This window comes from Meriones unguiculatus, chromosome 8 (assembly GCF_030254825.1).
Source record: "Meriones unguiculatus strain TT.TT164.6M chromosome 8, Bangor_MerUng_6.1, whole genome shotgun sequence".
NCBI lineage: Eukaryota > Metazoa > Chordata > Mammalia > Rodentia > Muridae > Meriones > Meriones unguiculatus.
Genome location: NC_083356.1, coordinates 120,992,265 through 121,010,464, shown reverse-complemented (window position 1 = coordinate 121,010,464; position 18,200 = coordinate 120,992,265). Strand labels below are relative to the sequence as shown.

The window sequence follows — 18,200 nt, the reverse complement described above, 5'->3', positions numbered from 1 at the left end:
TTTTTAAGATTTATTTATTTGTTTGTTTGTTTGTTTGTTTATGCAGTGGCCTGCCTGTATGCCAGAAGAGGGCACCAGGTCTTATTATAGATGGTTAAGAGCTACCATGTGTTTGCTAGGATTGAACTTTGGAAAAACAGTCAGTGCTCTTAACCTCTGAGCCATCTCTCCAGCCCGTTTCTTGTTTTTAGTTTTTCGAGACAGGGTTTCTCTCTGTAGCCCTGGCATCCTTGAACTTACTCTGTAGACCAGGCTGGTCTTGAACTCAAAAAGAGTGCTGGGATTAGAGGAGTGTGCCACCATCACTGGGCTGAGAAACCTAATTTTTAATGTACACATGATATAAGCATCAAAGGGGACCAGTTTTACTCCTGGGAGATGAAAAGTTCTGGAAAAGTGAACATCCCAAACCTTGCTGAGCCGAACTAAAATGGGAAGTTGAACTAAGATGGAAAATTTTATGTTACTTGTTTTTAACCATAATAAAAACGTTTTCAAATATTTTAAGAAAAAGAAAACGTACAAAGGGGGCTCTAAATCTTTGAAAACACTACGTTGTTTTTTTTTAATTGAAAGCTGCTGAAGAAAAGGTTAACCAACACTTTACCAAACTAACTTCTACAAATGATCATCTATAAGATGAATGATAGCTTTAAAAAAAAAAAAAGGAAGGAAATAAAAGAAAAATTCTAGTCTGTGTACTCATGAGACAATGTTCCTACTGAAGAACTTAAACCAGTTTCTTCATCCACCTCGGGAAACAATTCTACTTTCTAGGCTTTGTTTCCTAAAGCCAAGGCTCTAAAGCGGAGGGGTCTTTGGGGAAACTCCTGAGCCTCCTTGGGGATGGAAAATGGCAGAGTAGAAAATTTTTCTCAAGATGCCATAGAGAAGCTCCAAACTCCCTATTCAGAAATAAAGTGAAGCAAAAACCCCATAGGAATGAGAAGACAAGCACAGTATTCGAATTTTACTTCATGAAGAACTTTTGCCCAGGCTGAATGAGAAGTGTTCATCCCATTCTTTCAACAAGTCCAAGTATGAGTGTCTGAATGAGGCAACATCACTCATAAATTCACTCACCTAACACCCTGAAGAAAGTAATGCCACTTTTCTTTGTCTAAGCCCCTTTAGGAGATGACTAATTCACTCACTGAGTAAGCCCTAAATAAGCAACGAACATTGAGTAATTGCATCTGGGAATGAAGAACCAGGCCAGCACTAGGAACTTTACTTATAATCTTTTTTGTTTTTCCTTACCAAATGTCACCTCTCCATTTCCACTCTTGTCAAATAACTGGAAAGCCACTATGAACATGGAATCTGGAGCACATAGAACAGATTCAAATGCCAAAAACTCTTGATAGGAGATCAACCTGGAACAAAACGTAAAATGTCACTGGGGCTGGAGGGATGATGCCTCAGCCATTAGGAGAAAGCACAGAACACCCAGCACTGGCACCAATAACTCAGTCACCTGTAGATCTGATGTCCTCTTCTGTCCTCCACAGCCACTCACACACATTTACAAACACACACACATGATTTTTTAAAAAATTGTAGGCTAATAGAGAATAGGAAAATACGGAACTTTTTTTTAGGAAGCAGAGTTGGAGTTTAATAAATATACTTCAATACAAGCTAAAGCGTGACAGCTAAGAGAAAGAGCTCTCCCCCATGCCCCCAGGCAAAAGTAAATTACACTTGAGAGCACAGGTGTGTGCTTCTCACGGAAGTCACCGCTCACACCCTGGGTACCAGCTCCTCAGGAGAGAGTCACCAATTTACCATGTGTTTCTGTAGCTCAGGGTAAGCAGGGAAGAGATGAAGGGTAGATGCACTTGTGGAGAAGAAGGAATAGGATATTTTTGTAAGCCTTTAATGAATTAACGAACAGGAGCATTAGTCAATAGCTCCTAACATCACAGAGAAAGGAGCAAGCCAAAAATAAACTATATTTAATCAATAGTCTCCCGACCCCAGACTGCTGACATTTTTATCTGGATAATCTTTTGCTGATGGGTCTTCTGTGATTTATAGCATAGTTCTCAGCATCCCTGGGTCTGGGCAGGAGATGTCAATTTCATCTCTCAGTCGTGATAACGGAAAATGTCTGTAGATATTGTCAAAGATGTCCTAGAAAACAAAATTACCCTCACTGAGAACCAATGATTTAGAACTAATCATCAATTTGGAGAAAGTGTAATGCATTGCACAAAGGAACATGTTAACTGCTGCCACAGGAATGCAGCCCATAGGAAACTGCAAGACAGTACAGACGTCCAAGAAAATAAAACTTAGGCTTCAGGGCCAGCCTCCTGCGCCATGAGAGTGGAGCCAAGGAGCGAAAGCACAAGTGGGCGGGCGAGAAGACCACGGGCAGAGGTCCCTGTAAATTACCTTGTTCAGCCCTGGGGGCTGAAGGATCAGAAATAAGGGATGCTGGAGGCGGGGATGCTGGTACAAATTGTTGTGCTGTGTGCTACTGTCGGTAATTCATCTCGATGGATCTGAAACTTCACCATCAGACCGCCAAGAGTGCCTGAGAGACTGCCCTGCTCACAACCAAAACGGTCCCCATTGACCCTCTGCTGTGGCGTTTTACTGCTGCTCTCAGGCACAGTGTGACTCAGGTACAATAAGCCATCTCTTTCTCACTGTCTTGGCTGAAAAATCATACATATATATATATACGTATGTATACATATATATGAATCATATACATAGAGAGAGAGATTTCAAAATGGGTATGGTGGCACATGCTTGTATATCCAACACTGGGGAGATGATGACGCAAATTAGGAGTTCAAGGCTAGCTTCTTCTATATAGCGAGTTCAAGGCTAACCTAGGATTATAGAGCTGGGACTCTTTTAGAAATTAAAAAAAGAAAAGTATTTGTACATAAACTATGCCATCTAGAGCTTTCAGCAGAAGAAGCCAAAGGGCAGAAATTTAAATGAAATAAATTCACTAACTATCTTGATAATTATCAAAAGGGTTGAGAACCAAAAAAACCAACCAAACAACCTACTCTATTATTCTACTACATGCTTAAAAAGACAAAAATACGTTTTTAAGGAACCCTCAAGAAGGTGGGATCTCACATCACTGAGTTTCTGGAATTTAGTGAGCCCTAAGATACATATTCAGTGAGTTCTGAGATTAAGCAGTAGTCGAAATAACAAAAACGGCCCTTAACGACTTCATGGAGCACTCATACGTCAGCCAAGCCAGAAATCACAGCGATGTTGCCACGCACGCACCGTGTTTCTGGTCTTTTGTTTGTTTGTTTCTTTGTTTTTCTTTTCTGTCTTTTCTCTTTGAGAGGGTCTCGTGTAGCCCAGGCTGGCCTCAAAGCCTCCATAGCGGCTGATGCTGAGGTCCCGACCTTCCGGCTTCCACCTCCTGAGTGCTGGGATTACAGGCTTCTGCACCTGTGCTGCCTGCAGAACACGAAAGCGCCATCCCGGGTCTCGCAAAAGCTTGTCAAGGACGCTGTGACTTTAAAGCAAGTAGGGTAGGGTACCAAAGGCCCAAGGATGGCCCTGGACAAGCCCCTTAGCGTCTGAGTTACATTTAACTCTCAAGCTCGTTTTGAGAAATCCCTGATATAAGATCCATGGAAAAGCAGGCAGCACAGTGCACGGCACTGAGGTTGCGGTTTAGCGGAAACCATCACCACAGCCTTAACCATCAGAGGCACCATCAGAGGCACCATCAGAGGCAGGTCTGCAGAAAGATGGGGCACGGTAGGCTCAGGAGTGGACACTAAAGTTCTATACCTGGGACTTAGGACCCGCCCATCTCGTACTGCCGGCAACCTTCCTGCATCCTTCCCGGAAAACCACAGTGCCATAACCCAGACCCCAATGACGGACACACTAGCCCTCAAATGCACCACAGCTTTTGCAGCGATTTGTATTCCTCCATCGGCAGGACAAAGTCAGGCATGGCAGAGCTAGCGAGGCCCCTGACCATGGCCAGATGTGACCCCCATTCCTGGTTAAGGTCCGCCTGACTCACCCGCTGCCCTGTGTCCGCTTCCCCCTCTGCACCCCCTCGGGATACAGGCTCTCTGTGCAGCGAGCGGGACCGGAAGGAGTGAAGCCGTGGCAGGCGGGTGCGCTCAGAATCTTGGTTGGCAGTGAGGGCCGGAGAAACAGCCCTCTCGGGAGACAGCTTCAGTGAGCAAACGTTACTTAAACCTTTGGGGGAGTGGGTAGAGGCGTTCGGGGTGAGCATACATCATTGAGCAGGGCAAGATGCTGGGAACGCCTTATCTGCGTGAAGACGAATTTCCGGCGCTTGCTCTTGTGACCTTGTAAGGAGAGGGGAAGTTTAAGCTGGCTGCCATCTACGTGGTCACCTCAAGGGTGGAAGTCGTAAGGCTCCGTGTGCAGGACACGCAGACCCAGGGTACGGAGGGAACCTTCCTACTCCGGCCGGGTTTGAACACCTTGACCTCACTCTTGCTCCAGGCTGGCTCCCCCTTCGCACGGCTCCCTGGCCCCACACTCACCTATTCTTTTTGTTTGTTTTGGTTTTTAATTTATTTTATTTTATTTTGGCTCTTTCTGCTATTCTTGATGTTTCGGTTGTGAGCCTAGCCTTTAGCCACTGAACTGAGCTGTCTCCCCAGCTCCCCTTTTGCTGAGCTTAATGGACCAGTGTCCAAGTGGCAGCATTACGAAGTTCTCCCTTAAAAGCACACTGTTACTGTGCATTTTGACAAAAGTACAGAAAGATATGCAGAGAAAAGGTCCTGCAGTAATTAACATTTATACTGAATAATACATATCAGACAATTAATGAAAGATTACTTTCTTAGGAAAAATACCATATTAAAAATTAAAAATGAGAGCCAGGTGGTGGTGACCCCTGCCTTTAATCCCGGCACTGGGGAGGCAGGGGCAAGCAGCTCTCTGTGAGTTCGAGGCCAGCCTGGGGTTCAGAGTGAACTCCAGGGCAGCCAGGGCTACACAGGGAAACCCTGTCTCGAACAACCCAAAACTAATTAATTAAGCTTTAATTAATTAAAAATGGGAAAATAAGACCAAGTGTAGTGGCACACACACTTAATCCAAGCACTCAGGAGGCACAGACAGGTGGATCTCCGACAGTGTGAGGCCAGGCTGGACTCCATAGTGACTTCCAGGACAGCCAGGGCCATAGCGATCTCTGTCCCCAAAAGAAAAGATGAAAACGAAAGAGCTGGCTGAGTGTAGGGGCACGCTCCCGTAACCCTAATACTAGAAAATGCTCAAAGCCATCCCGGACCACAGTCTCAAAAAGCAAAATAAAACAAACTAATTTTTAAAAGTAGTGTGTTTCCCTTCACAAGCATGATTTATCTCCAAAAATCCATCTCCTCATGTGGTGTTGAGCTTGAATGAAACTAACGGTCAGCCATGAATGGGGTTGCTGGGACTGATGTGCAGCCAAGGGAAACACTGGCAGAGACGGGGGACCAGAAGCACTCACTAGCAACATATCTTTAAATGCCTGAGATTTTATAATAAAAAAAAATGACCACCATTATTTCTTCTGACTATAAAAGTAATTCTGAAAGTTAAAACCAATAGGTGAGTTGATTATGTATTTTTAAATGAATGAACAAAATTGTAACAATTTGATATTTTAAGTCTCCAGAGGGTGTCAAAAACACAAGTAACCTTGAAATATAGAATAAGTCGCTTCAAAACATATTTTATACTTAGTAGTAAAACTTCTTCTTTTTTTTTTTTTTTTTATGAGAGAAAAATCAAAGAGGAGTGCCCTAGCCAGCAAAGGCCACAAGCTGCTGGTAACGAAGGAGAATTTGCCCCGCGGGTGTGTTTCCAGATGTACTTGGTGACAACATGAGGTAACGCTAAGATTTCATTCAAATGCCCAGTTTTCTGATTTCCCTTGACAAATTGTGAGCTTGGGCAACAGGAGGTTTCTGGTCCCAAGTGACCCTTGTTAGCGCTTGGTGCCAAGCAGGAATTAATCCAAAGAACGGCTGGAGCCCTCGGCTGCCTCAGGGCACTGCGGACTCACAGAGGTTCACTATCTGCCGCGAGCAGGCCCCATTAAAGCGCAAACCCTGCGGAACCTGCTAAATCGGAACGTTTTGCCAGTTAGTGCATTCAGACCTCCGCCACACGACTAAGTGGAGCCAGCGGGGCCAGAGCTACCGCCGTTTTCTTTCCTGTGGGTCCCTCAACAGGAAGAAGTCAGGCCTGGGCTAGCTCACCAAATCCTCACACCTTGCAAAATGTGCATGACCAACCTAGTTTCTAAATTGCTTTCATGGGGTGCAGGGAGCCCACAAAACTCCCAATCCTCCTGTGTCCACCTCCCAGGTGCTGGGATTTTTTTATTTGAAATGTGCACTTTAGAACTTTGAAGTAACAGATTTTGTGAATGTGTAGTACATTTTCCCGCTAAGCCCCTTGCCAGATGGAAACTAATGTAATGCTAAAATGTTTGTTATGTTTGTCATTTTCTACAAAAATTTGTAAAATAGCCAAAATGTCTACTGTCTATCAAAATAAATGGGTCTCCGACATGTACAGTACATTGAAAAAAAAGGCAAAAAAGAAAAAAAAAAAAAGACTGGGTTTTCCTGGTACAGCAGATAGAACTTCCAGAGAAATTCTGACTAACTAGACTAAATATAGAAACCACCATCCTAAAAGTTACAGTTTCAAAGAAGCAACTGTCTAAATATTTTGGATCCTATCACATGATGATAGTCTCTGTGTTCTGCATTTAAACGCACAAAATCATCTTGCTTTTCATTACGAAACTAGAACTCCAAAGTTTAAGCCACAGTCTCGCAAATAATACTTGGCTGATGGCTGACTTTTAGACAACCAATCAGGCTATTTATACCATACGAGGCTGCTTCTGCATGACTCTCTGTATCAAGCACGTTATTTCACCGGCTCCTGGTGGATGGGAGATGGCAAGAAAGAGTAATTCACGGGCTAGATAATATCAGGGGGAAAAACTGTGCTCTTGTGCGCCCATAAAGTTTTGTGCACATAAAGTTCCAAAAGCAAAATAAAAGCAGTCACAAAATACTTATCTGAAAGAATGGATATTTGTTGGAGGTTGGTCTAATGCTAGTTACTGGCCCTGAAGATCTGGTTACTGCCTGCCGGATACACCCATCCTTGTTTGTGTAAACCTGCCTGAGACAGAACTGACTGACTGATTAAACAGCCTATACCAGGGCAGGGCAGAATGGGGTAGGTGTGGCTAGGGTTCCCGGGCTTTGGAGGAGAATCACGGGAAACAGATGGAGAGGAAGAGAGGAACCCACTACAAGGGGTTATCCTGGAGAAGAAACCACATGGGGCCAGGAGGAAGGACTCCAATAATGGCCTAAAAAGATCCAGATGAAGAATAAAAGCAAGCATTTATAAGATTATGGTTGGAAGATAGGACGGTTAAGGAGGATGGTATTGGACAGGGTCTGGGAGATGGATGGTGAGGTGATTCAGACAAAGTAAGTAGGAATATCTGCCCATGGTAAATAAGGCAATTATAAAATCTAACAGGTGTCTATGTCTTATTATTTGTGACAGCAGGTTAGATAATAAAGCCGCATTAATCTTAGGGCTAAAAATAATAAACAATATATAACCCAACACTCTCATTTCATTTCATTTACTACAACAGATATTCTAAAATGCAGGTCTCAGATCCAATCAACTAACAACTATTGACCAGTCCTAAGCCAGCTCTCACCTCACACTTAACCAACGTACTTAAACTTGTCCAACTGATTCTACTCTTTCCCTTGGTTCACTTTGTCACAGGTGATTCTAAGTAAATTCACTGCTTCCATCTCAAGTTGTACTCTGTAGGACTCTGCATCAAATAACTTGTAACAGAACCATAACTGCAGCCAGAGTAAAAGTAACAATTTCATTCCAATCCTTTCTTCACTGTCCTGGGTGAGGGAGAGAGCAACAAAGAGACAAATGGAGAGGAGGGATGATGATACAGCATAAGAAGAAAAGAAGACTAGATGTTAAGAAAACTAATTTCATAGTAGCAAGAAAGCTGATCATTCAGTCTGAGCCTGGCTTTTCTTGACTGTTAAACAAAAGCTGACTTCTTTGAATAAGCCAAACATTATCAAAGACTTTGACTCTGTTAGATTAAAATGTAGAACCCTTAACCCTAATACTTAGCCTTTTTGAAATTTGAAATTTCTCCCTAGAAAAATTCTAATACAAACCTACCCACTTTACATGACATTTAGAAAGCTGGAGAACCTCTAAATACTGTGCATCAACAAAAAGACAAGAATCCAAGTTTTCTTTAAAAAATTTTTTTCCTATTTTCCTCTGCTTTTAGAAGTAATTTATGAGCTAAATGAGACTCTGTGCAAAAAAACATTTAAAAAAAAAAAAAGAAAGGATGAAAGAAAGAACAATGGAAAGGAAAGGAAAGGAAAAGAGCTGCCAGGCGTGGTGATGCCTATAACGCAGCTTGGTGAATCTGGGAGATTACCATAAGTTTAAATATCTCACAACCCCCTTCCCCCTAAAAAAGAAAAGAAAACAACGGTTAACAGGTAAACTCAGACTGGGCTGTGGTAGGCACACACCTTTGATCCCAGTACCTGGGAGACAGAAGCAGGCAGATCTCTATGAGTTCGGGATCAGCCTGATCTATCAAGCCAGCCAGAGCTATTACAAGGAGAAACCCTGTCAAACAATAAAAGGTAAACTCAGCCAGTTATGGTGAAGTGCATGTTTTTTTTTTTTCCCCAGAGCTGAGGACTGAACCAAGAGTTTGTGGTTGCTAGGCAACGGCTCTACCACTGAGCTAAATCCCCAACCCCAATGCACATCTTTAATCTTGGCATTGGGAGGCAGGGCAGATGGACCTGTGAGTTATAGGTCAGCTAGAACTACATAGTGAGACTATATTTTGAGAAGTTGAGAAAAGAGCAATTCAGTATTACTAGACTCTTCGCTACACAGAAACTACTACTGATACACTCTGCCAACTTAACACTTGGCATGAGTTCTACTTGGCTGCATGAAAAATGCCCTACTTTAACAGTACACTTCAGCCTACAAGAACCATATAAAGTTTCAAAGTAGAAATAAAACAAAATGATCACAAAAGGCATGGAATACTTATGTAAAAAATATATGGGTGTTCTAAAACCAGGTCTTGGGGCTGGAGTGTTCCAAAACCAGGTCTGGAGGCTGAAGAGATGGCCTCCAGGGGTTAAGAGCACTGACTGCTCTTCCAGAAGTCTTAGGTTCAATCAAGTCCCAGCAACTACATGGTAGCTCACAACCATCTGTAATAGAATCTGATTCCCTCTTCCGGTGTGCATGAAAACAGAGTATATATATACATAATCTTTAAGATAGATAGGTAGGTAGGTAGATAGATAGACAGATAGATAGACCAGGTCTGGAACTGGAGAGGTGGCTCACAGGTTGAGAGCACTGGCTACTCTTCCAGAGGATCCAGGTTCAATTCCCAGCACCCACAATGTAGAGAGACTATTATTTCAATTAAAAAAAAAAAAATATATATATATATATAAAACACCAGGTCTCAGATCCAATGAACAACAAACATGCCAATATTTTCTAAGAGAAAAAAATGCACATGTTACCCTTAAGAATTCAAAAGGAAAAATTCTAATTAAATTAATTAATTCATTCCCATAGACCTTCTTCTAACCATGAGCAAGACTCTATAAATGACCTGATCGGCAGCTGGGGAGCTGATCTAACATCTATAATACTAGACAAAAAGATATAGCTTTTAGTCAACACCTGCTGTTACAATGATGCAACTTTCCAAGCCATTTAAAGACTCATTGATGTAACATTTGTTGAATGTCCCGAATGTCAAGCCTTGTGCCAAGTTCTATGAAGCAGAGTCTGAACTCAAAGTCAGATCTTGCAGGCGGGGACACTTGTGACAGCCTTTACAACCATTACAGAGTCAACCATTACAGTTGTTGGCTGACTGGAGTGCATGAGACCAGGTGTGACCATCTCCAGCCTTTTCTAAAGCCTGATCAAATTTAGAGTGACGGAAACAGACTCTTCACTGTCCAGCTTTTCACACAAGCACCTCTACAGCTCTGAAAAAGATTCTGAGCCCCTTCGGGATCTGGAGACACGGCTGAAAACTGCCATAGCATACAGTCATTTCCTTTATCTAATTCAGCAAGTACTGCATTTGTTCCACAATCCAGGCCCCGTGCAATTGTACTGAGGTTAATAGCTCTCCCTGAGGAATGGACTAACTCCACAGGAAGATGAATCTAGTCACTTCTCTGACTTGACATCCACACACTACCAGGGTAAAAGTACCCCAGAAGTACTGATTTGGTTTTTCTTTGTCTGGTCCTCTCTTGAGCTTATTCTTGAGGTCAGCAACCTCATTTTATTCATGCTTATATTTAGAAAGCCCAATACTACTTGGCAAACTGTGGTGTTTAACATAAGGTTTTCCAACTAAATAAGTAGAAGATGAATACAGACCAATCTTTAAGTTCTTCATAAAGAACTGTATCCTCTAAATAGGCTATAATATACTTTTTAAATTTTTCTTTATTACCATTTGTGGCTGCTTTTTGACACACTGTAACACTAAGTGCCTGACACATTAGCAGGCACTCAGTATTTTCAAATAAATGAATAAAAAAATAAAATTAGTTATCAGGGACACATCCATATAAATATAAAATATGGCTTCTCAAAATGTAACTAATAAGAAAAATAAAATTAAAAAATATGGCTTCTCACATGCAAATATTTTTCAAGAAGTAAGAAATAACAGCATGCATGATAATGACAGTAAATAATACCATTTTTATAAGTTTCAAAGGAAAGATATTGATTACTGTTAAAACTCTAGATACGGGGCAGGAAAGATGGCTCAGTAGTTAAGAGTACGTGTTACCCTTACAGATGACACAGATTCATTTCCCAGCACCCAAATGACAGCTCACGACTGTCTGTAACCAATACGCAGAGAACCGATGCCAGCTTCTGGCCTCCTGACATATCAATTACACGGTGCATATACATACACACAGGCAGAACACACATAAAAATAAGTGAATTTCTAAGCAATTCAAGACACACGCTGGTCACAGTGACGTCCCTTTAATCCCAGCACTCGGGAGACAGAGGCAGGAGGATCTCAAGGCCAATGTGGTCTGCATAATGAATTCCAGGCCAGCCAGGGCTATGGAGTAAGACCTTGTCTCAAAAACAAACAAACAAAACCAAAGATGATAGATAGATACAGAGATACAGAGTTACATGGATAGATACAACTGTATATAGATACATAGATGATGTGAAACTTATAGTTTTACATTTTTAATCAAGTATAGAGAATCGGTTTTCAGAGCATCTATAAAACGTCTTACCCGTCCTTGGTTTGATCAGCTACTCCTGCCAAGAGCTGCACAATCTTCGGGTTGCTGTTTGGATCATTGTACAGGCCAAGATAGCGCTGAACGAAGTCTTCCGGGGTCATGTAATGCTCCCCATCCACCTCAGTGCTGGCATACTGAAAGATAAGGAGATAAGGTAGGTTGGAAAAGTGGGGTGACTCAGCGTGCTCGGGTAGCTAACAGCTGTGTGGGGAAAAGTAAACCAAAGGACAGTTTTGAAATCAAGATAAGGATAATGCACGTGGCTGTTGCCTCTGGATACTGAAAATCCCAAACACCCAGGGATCAAATGAAGTTCACAGCAAAGAACCAATACGTGGTCAACACTGATGAACCCTGAAAATCTGCGGGGTGAAATGAGCCGGATACCAAAGGCCCATAGTCCAGGATCCCAGTTACACAGAATGTCCAAAAAGGCAAGTCCACGAATGGAAACACAGACTTGCGCCTGCCAGGGCCTGTGAGAAGGAGACAGCAGCTGGGGTTTCCTCTCTGCAAATGTTCTGGAGTTACATAACGGTCCCACTGAACTAAACCCACTAGGTAGTATGCTTTAAAATGATCACAACAGAAACTTTTAGATTATGTAAGTGTTTGGTCTCAATTGAAAAAACATGTAGTGGGCCTAGAACAGTTCTGGAGTTAAGAACACTGGTTGCTCTTCTGAGAGACCTGGATTCAGTTCCCAGCACTCACAGGGCAGCTGACAGCAGTCTTTAACTCCAGTTCCTGAGGATCTAACGCCCTCTTCTGGCCGTCTAGGGCACTGCAACCACGTGGTGCACAGAGAGCTTGCAGTCAAAACACCCGTACACACATAAAATAAAAATAAACAACTTTTTGGTTGGTTGGTTGGTTTGCTTTGGTCTTTTTGAGATATGTTCTGGCTATCCTAGAACTCCCCTTGTAGACCAGGCTGGCCTTGAACTCACAGAGATCTGCCTCTTCCTCTCAAGTGCTTGGATTAAAGTTGTGCACCACCACACCAAAATAAATGTTTAAAAATAAATAAAATAAATACATAAGGGCTGGCAAGTATAACTCAGTAGGTAAAGACACTTTCTAACAAGACTAAGACTCTGAGTTCAATTCTGGGAATCACACAGTAAGAGAGAACCAAGTTGCGAAAGCTGTCCTCTGACACACACACACACACACACACACACACACACACACGCATACACACAAAACTACACTACAGGAGCTGGAGAATATAGCTTTCCTAGCACAAGTTTAATCTACAGCACTGCAAAAATAAATAAGTAAATAAAAATAAAAACACCAGTAAGATAAGAAACAACGGAAGGACTGAGGAGAGTGGAAGGAAGGCCAAGGCCTGAGGTGAGCTTGCAGACACCTCCCTTCAAGAATGTGTCAGAATGCTGTGGGCCTGCAGGTGACATGCTAGCTGCCATTGAAAACAAAATCTCAGGGCTGTAGAGATGGTTCAGTGGTTAAGAGCACTGGTTGTTCATGAGTTCAAATTCCCAGCAACCACATGACAGCTCACAACTATGTAATCCGGCTCCAGGGGACCTGACACCCTCACACAGACACATGCAGTCAAAACACCAATGCATATAAAGTAAAATATAGTATAAAATCTTAGTTTCCCTAGGAAATATTTTTAAATTAAAAAAATAAAAATGAGATTACTGTATTCTAAAGAGACCTTCCATTATTCCAAGTTCTAGTTAATGGAAAAAAAAAGAAAGAAAGAAAAATTCTACCTCTCATGTCATCCAAGTTCTAGTTAATGGAAAAAAAAGAAAGAAAAATTCTACCTCTCATGTCAAATTTTATTGAATTATGTTTATCGAAGAAACCCTTTATCTTTTCAAGGACACAGTGCTTAGTGGCATGACCAAGCATCGTTGCCAACAAAGAAGCAAGATCAGGGAATTTCCCAAACTGGAGACTAGGACTCATTAAATGTCAGGCCAAAAGAATAAGAAAAAAAAAAAATCTCACCAAGGCCTCACTCACCCTCATAAAACTGCAGAGCAGCAGGAAAAAAAAAAAAAAAAAAATTCTAAAACTTCCCAGAGAGAAACAACAGGTCAGAGTAATGGATCAAGGCGACACTTTAAGACAGTGGACAGAGGCCAGAGAGAAACTATTTCTGACCCGGAACTCTAAAGTAAACTAACCGAGCATCAAACGTAAAGTCAGCCACACTATTTTGAGACAACCCTGTTCTCAACACTGCTTTTCTGCCCCCACACTCGCTCCCTTTCCCGGGGAACTACCGACTTTTGTGTTACACCGATTTGTCTATGGCACAGCGTGAGTGTGCAGTCAGGGAGCTACTTGAAGACCGGTCTCTCCTTCTGCCACGTGCCCCCACATTTCAAACCCAGGTCCCCCAGCTTGGCAGGCAATGCTTTCACCAGCTCTGCGCTCTCGCTTAGGATCCAGAGGCAGGCGCTCCAGAGGAAACGGGCAAGGGCAACATCACCCACCCAGCCCATGACGCTGTAGCCCTGGAGGTTAGTTACTCCTGACCCGGGCAGACAGACAGCTGTGGGAAGCAAAACCACCGGGGAAAACCAAGGACCAGACCACGCTGGGCACAGCCTTAGGAGGAAAGGGATGCCGGGAGGAACACGGGCCTGCTCAAAGGCCGCTTCCTCACAGAGACCTGCCTTTACCACCTAACACTCCAGCTAAGCGGTGGGCCTATACCCGGACCCCACACCCTTACGTAGCTGTTCTTCCCTTTCACGCATACTCCCTTCCAGCACTGCATTTCCCCACCGCCCACCCAAGCTATCAGAGGAGAATCTTTGCCTAATTTGTTCCCTTACAGGCCCCTAGAAACAAAAACAGTGCCTGCTGCGTGGTAGGCACTCAAAAGAGAAAATTCATTAAATTAATGAATCAGTAGTAGGTGTACAAACAAGCAAATAAAAATTTGACAATCTTTAACTAGGAAAACGTTTTCATTTTTGTTTTTGTTTTTTTGTTAGACAAAATAGGAAATATCAAAATCTATGACTTGAGTTGGGGAGCGGGGTAGAGGCTCATGTTTGTAATTCCAGCACTCAGGAGGCTGAGGCAGGGGGATCTCAGGGTATTTGAGACCAGCCTTATCACCAAGCCGTTGACGATCTGAGTTCAATGCCCAGAACCCACGTGGTGGAGAGAGCAGAGTCCTGTAAATCGTCTTCTGACCTCGAGTACACTGTGCGCCCACGCCACATGCACTAACTGCCACACATCTTTAATTTCAGCATTTGGGAGGCAGAAGCAGGCGGATCTCTATGAGTTCGAGGCTAGCCTTATTGGTCTACAGAGCGAGTTCCGGGACAGCCAGGGCTAGACAGAAAAACCCTGTCTTGATAAATTAATCAATTAATTTGTTTGTTTGTTTGTTTGTTTTAAGCCAGGCATGGTAGTGCTGAAATCCCAGCACTTGGGAGGCAGAGGCAGAATCAGGATGATCATCCCTAGTTCAAAGCCAGCCTGGTGTACATGACAAGATCCTGTCTCAAACGAACTACCAAGAAAGCACAGTTTAGCTCTTAATAAACAGTATTTGCAGTCAGAAGGATGTTGATGCCGAATAATAATGGAACACTCTAACAGTATTGAGAAGAATGGAGGAGAAACCTGAAAGTATTAGAAGGAAGCTTGCCCAGCTAGCCACAAAGCCCTGGGCTCCAGCCCTGGTGTGGAAGCAAAGAGAACAGCCTACAGACAGCAGCATAAAAATATAAAAGGAAATACCAGAACAGATAGCTAAAGGAGGGTGGCGAGATTGCCTCTGGAAAGTGAGGTGAGGAGAAGGATCAGGGTCAAGTGTGTTGGTTTCCTCTTCAGTTAACCATTTCAAATACCTGTAAACTGAGAAAACCAAGCCCTCTGTTCTTTCAACGGGGAGGGACTTAAAACCAGAAATGCTTCCTTTGTCTTATTCTGAAAACATCAGAGGTCGCAGCAAGTGCTGTGTTAACTTGTAAAACGAGGAGCCTAAGGTGAACCTTCTTCCTGGCTGGTGCTCTCTGAAGCACCACCAGCCACATGACTGCAGAAGCCATTCCTGAAGGAGTCTTGTGTTTTCACCCTGGCTCTGTTACAAATCAGCTCATGTGAGTCCTCGGAACAAGCTCCTCCTTTTCCTAGGACTCTGGACCGTGCGCACTTCTGTGCGATGAAGATAAAGCAAATCTTGGATGCACTGAAAGAGTGGTTCTATAAGCAAAGGATCGAAAACAAAAAAAAGCAAACTGGGAAATGGCCCAGCAAGCTACTGCTCTTGCAGAGGACCCGAGTTCAGGTGGCTCACAAATGCCCGTCACTCTAGCTCTGTAGGGATCCAAGGCCTCTCTTCCCTCCTCACACACTCACATTCACAAACAGGTTACCCCAAACACACACACAGTTAAAAATAATAAGAATCAACCTTACAAACAGAGCAGACTGAAATAGCAGGACATGAATTCTAGAAGTTGATAATAGTGAGCGTGTTCTTCCAGTTCTTGTACACACGCCCCTTCTCTCTTCAGCATTTGGCTTAACGGGACACGTGGATATTTTCAGTTGTTTCTGTTTTTGAAACAGGGTCTCCTATATTCTTGGCTGGCTTCAAACTCACCACGACTTAACTTCTGATCTGCCTCCCTCCATCCCCCCAATCCCACCATTCCCACCCTCCCACCCACCCCCAGTTCTGGGACTGCATGCATCACCTAGCATGCACGCACGCATCAGCTAGCACACTGGACATCAGACCAGGGCTTAAGGCAAAGCTGTGCAAGCACTCTCCGTGCTCAGTCCCTGCACAGGTTATAGGAAGAGCACAGAATCAGCAGAGCAGCAGTGGAGAGGGAGAGGCCCCGTAGTCACGGGGACACCTGGAGTGGCCAGGGAGGTCGATAAACAGAAATCTGATAGCAGAATTGAAGGAGCCTAACAAGTCAGCCACCAACCGGAATGTGGCTGCCAAAAAGGGCGTAAAAAGTAAACCAAAGGAGAGTGCACGGTGAGGGCAGGTGGGGTGGGGTGGGGCGGGCAGGAGAGAGCGCAGTCTCTGACTACAACCTGGGGGGATAACGGTAGAGATGAGAGAAATCTGTTTGTTCCTTTCTGGGAGAGGGATTAACTGGGAAGAAACAAATAGAAATAGAGTATGGGGCTGGGGGACATGAGTCACAGGAACAGCATTTACACAGCATGAAGGAGGCCCTGGATTTGATTCCTGACACCACCAAAGGGGAGGGGGGAGCACAGGACGGACAATACTCTTCTGTCTTAAGCATGTAAATGTGTTCTCTCTTCCTGTTTAAGAAAAAAAAAAGCCACGAGAATGAGAGAGCGGATGGGAAGAGGGATACTTCAGGAGACAGCTCAGAGGGTGGCAGTGCTTGCAATACCAGTGTGAGACCTGAGTTCAAATCCCTAGCACCCATATAAACAGCCAAGGGTAACCACGCAAGGGTCTGTAGCCACAGCGCTTGGGAGGTAGAGACAGAAGGATTGCTGGGCCTTGCTCACTGCCAGTCTCCCTCCAGCTTCAGTGAGAGAAGATGCGCAGATGCTCTCACATGCACCACTATCCCTACCCACAGTGAACAGACACCACACTCACAAACATGGAGAGAGAAAATGAGCGGATGGATGGGTACAAACGGAGTACCTCAAAATTCCTGGGACCAGAAGTATTTTGTTTTGTTTTGAATCAGAGTTTCACTGTATAGCCTTGGCTATCCTGGAACTCATTCTGTAGACCAGGCTAGCCTCAAGCTCACAGAAATCCACCCGCCTCTGCCTCCCACATACTGGGAGTAACTTGGCAAATAGAAGTATTTTTAATTTCAGATTTATTTTTAGAATACATGCACACACTAATGAGGAATCTTTTTACTACTGTCCTTTTTGTTGGTTTGTTTGATTTTTTTTCTTTCTTAGACAGGGTGTCTGGTAGTCTAGGCTGGTCTCCTATGTAATAGGAGCTAGTCTTCAATGGATCCTCATGCCCCTGCCTCCCTCCCTGGGTTAGAGACACTGCCACACCTAGCTCCTTAAAGAGATATCTAAGCACAAAGTTTCATTGTTGCGTGCGTACTCTGGAGGTTTAAATGAGAAATGTCCCTAATAGTCTGGGGCACTTGGACACTTGGTCCCTAGTTGGTGGCTGTCTGGGGAAGTTTCTGTGCAGCCTTACTGGAGGAAGTGTGCCCCTGGGGGCGGGACTTGAAACTAAAAGCTTCCCATCACCCCCTGTTCCCTCTCTATGCTCCCTGCTGTGTTTGAAGCTGTGACTGCTCAGCTTTCTCCTCATGCAGAAATATCTGCTGCTCGCTGCCATGCCTCCCTGCCACAACGGACAGCTCCATCTGGAACCAGAAATCCAAATAAACTTTTTCTTCTAGAAGTTGCTTGAATCACAGTGTTTTATCCCAGCAACAGGAAAGAAACGCACACAACTTTCTACACTTGGTCTGAAGGTGACTTTAGCACATTTTTTTTTTTTTACATTGAGCCATAATATAAGGTCCAAGCACAGAATTTTCTACATAGATTATCAAATCAGTACTCAAAAACTTGTATTCTGAAGCATTTCAGAGCCCAACATTTAGGGATAGCAGTGTTCAACCTACACACAAAGGTACAGTGAAGAAAGTATGACTGAAAATGGTCTTTTAGACCAAGTTACGGAAGGGAAGGCTGTGAAAGTTGAACAGATAACAGGAGGTTTGCCATACTGTCAAGAATTTTAGAGAAGGGAGAGACTATCCGTGTGCTGTTCAGGTGGAC

General features: G+C 43.6%; 1 protein-coding gene across 2 annotated transcripts in view; it reads right to left on the bottom strand.

Moving 5' to 3' along the window:
* The window catches only part of Slc25a12 (solute carrier family 25 member 12), an 84,447-nt gene that overhangs the window by 47,423 nt on the left and 18,824 nt on the right, over positions 1-18,200 (bottom strand). Inside the window, exons 3-4 of one of the 2 annotated variants that reach the window (XM_060390465.1) lie at positions 11,415-11,557; positions 1,261-1,376 (exon numbers count right to left, since the gene is read on the bottom strand). In XM_060390465.1, coding sequence (XP_060246448.1) covers positions 1,261-1,376; positions 11,415-11,557 — 259 coding nt within the window. Of the gene's footprint in view, positions 1-1,260; positions 1,377-11,414; positions 11,558-18,200 lie in introns of those variants that run through there. The other variant, XM_021639227.2, reaches the window with a different exon arrangement.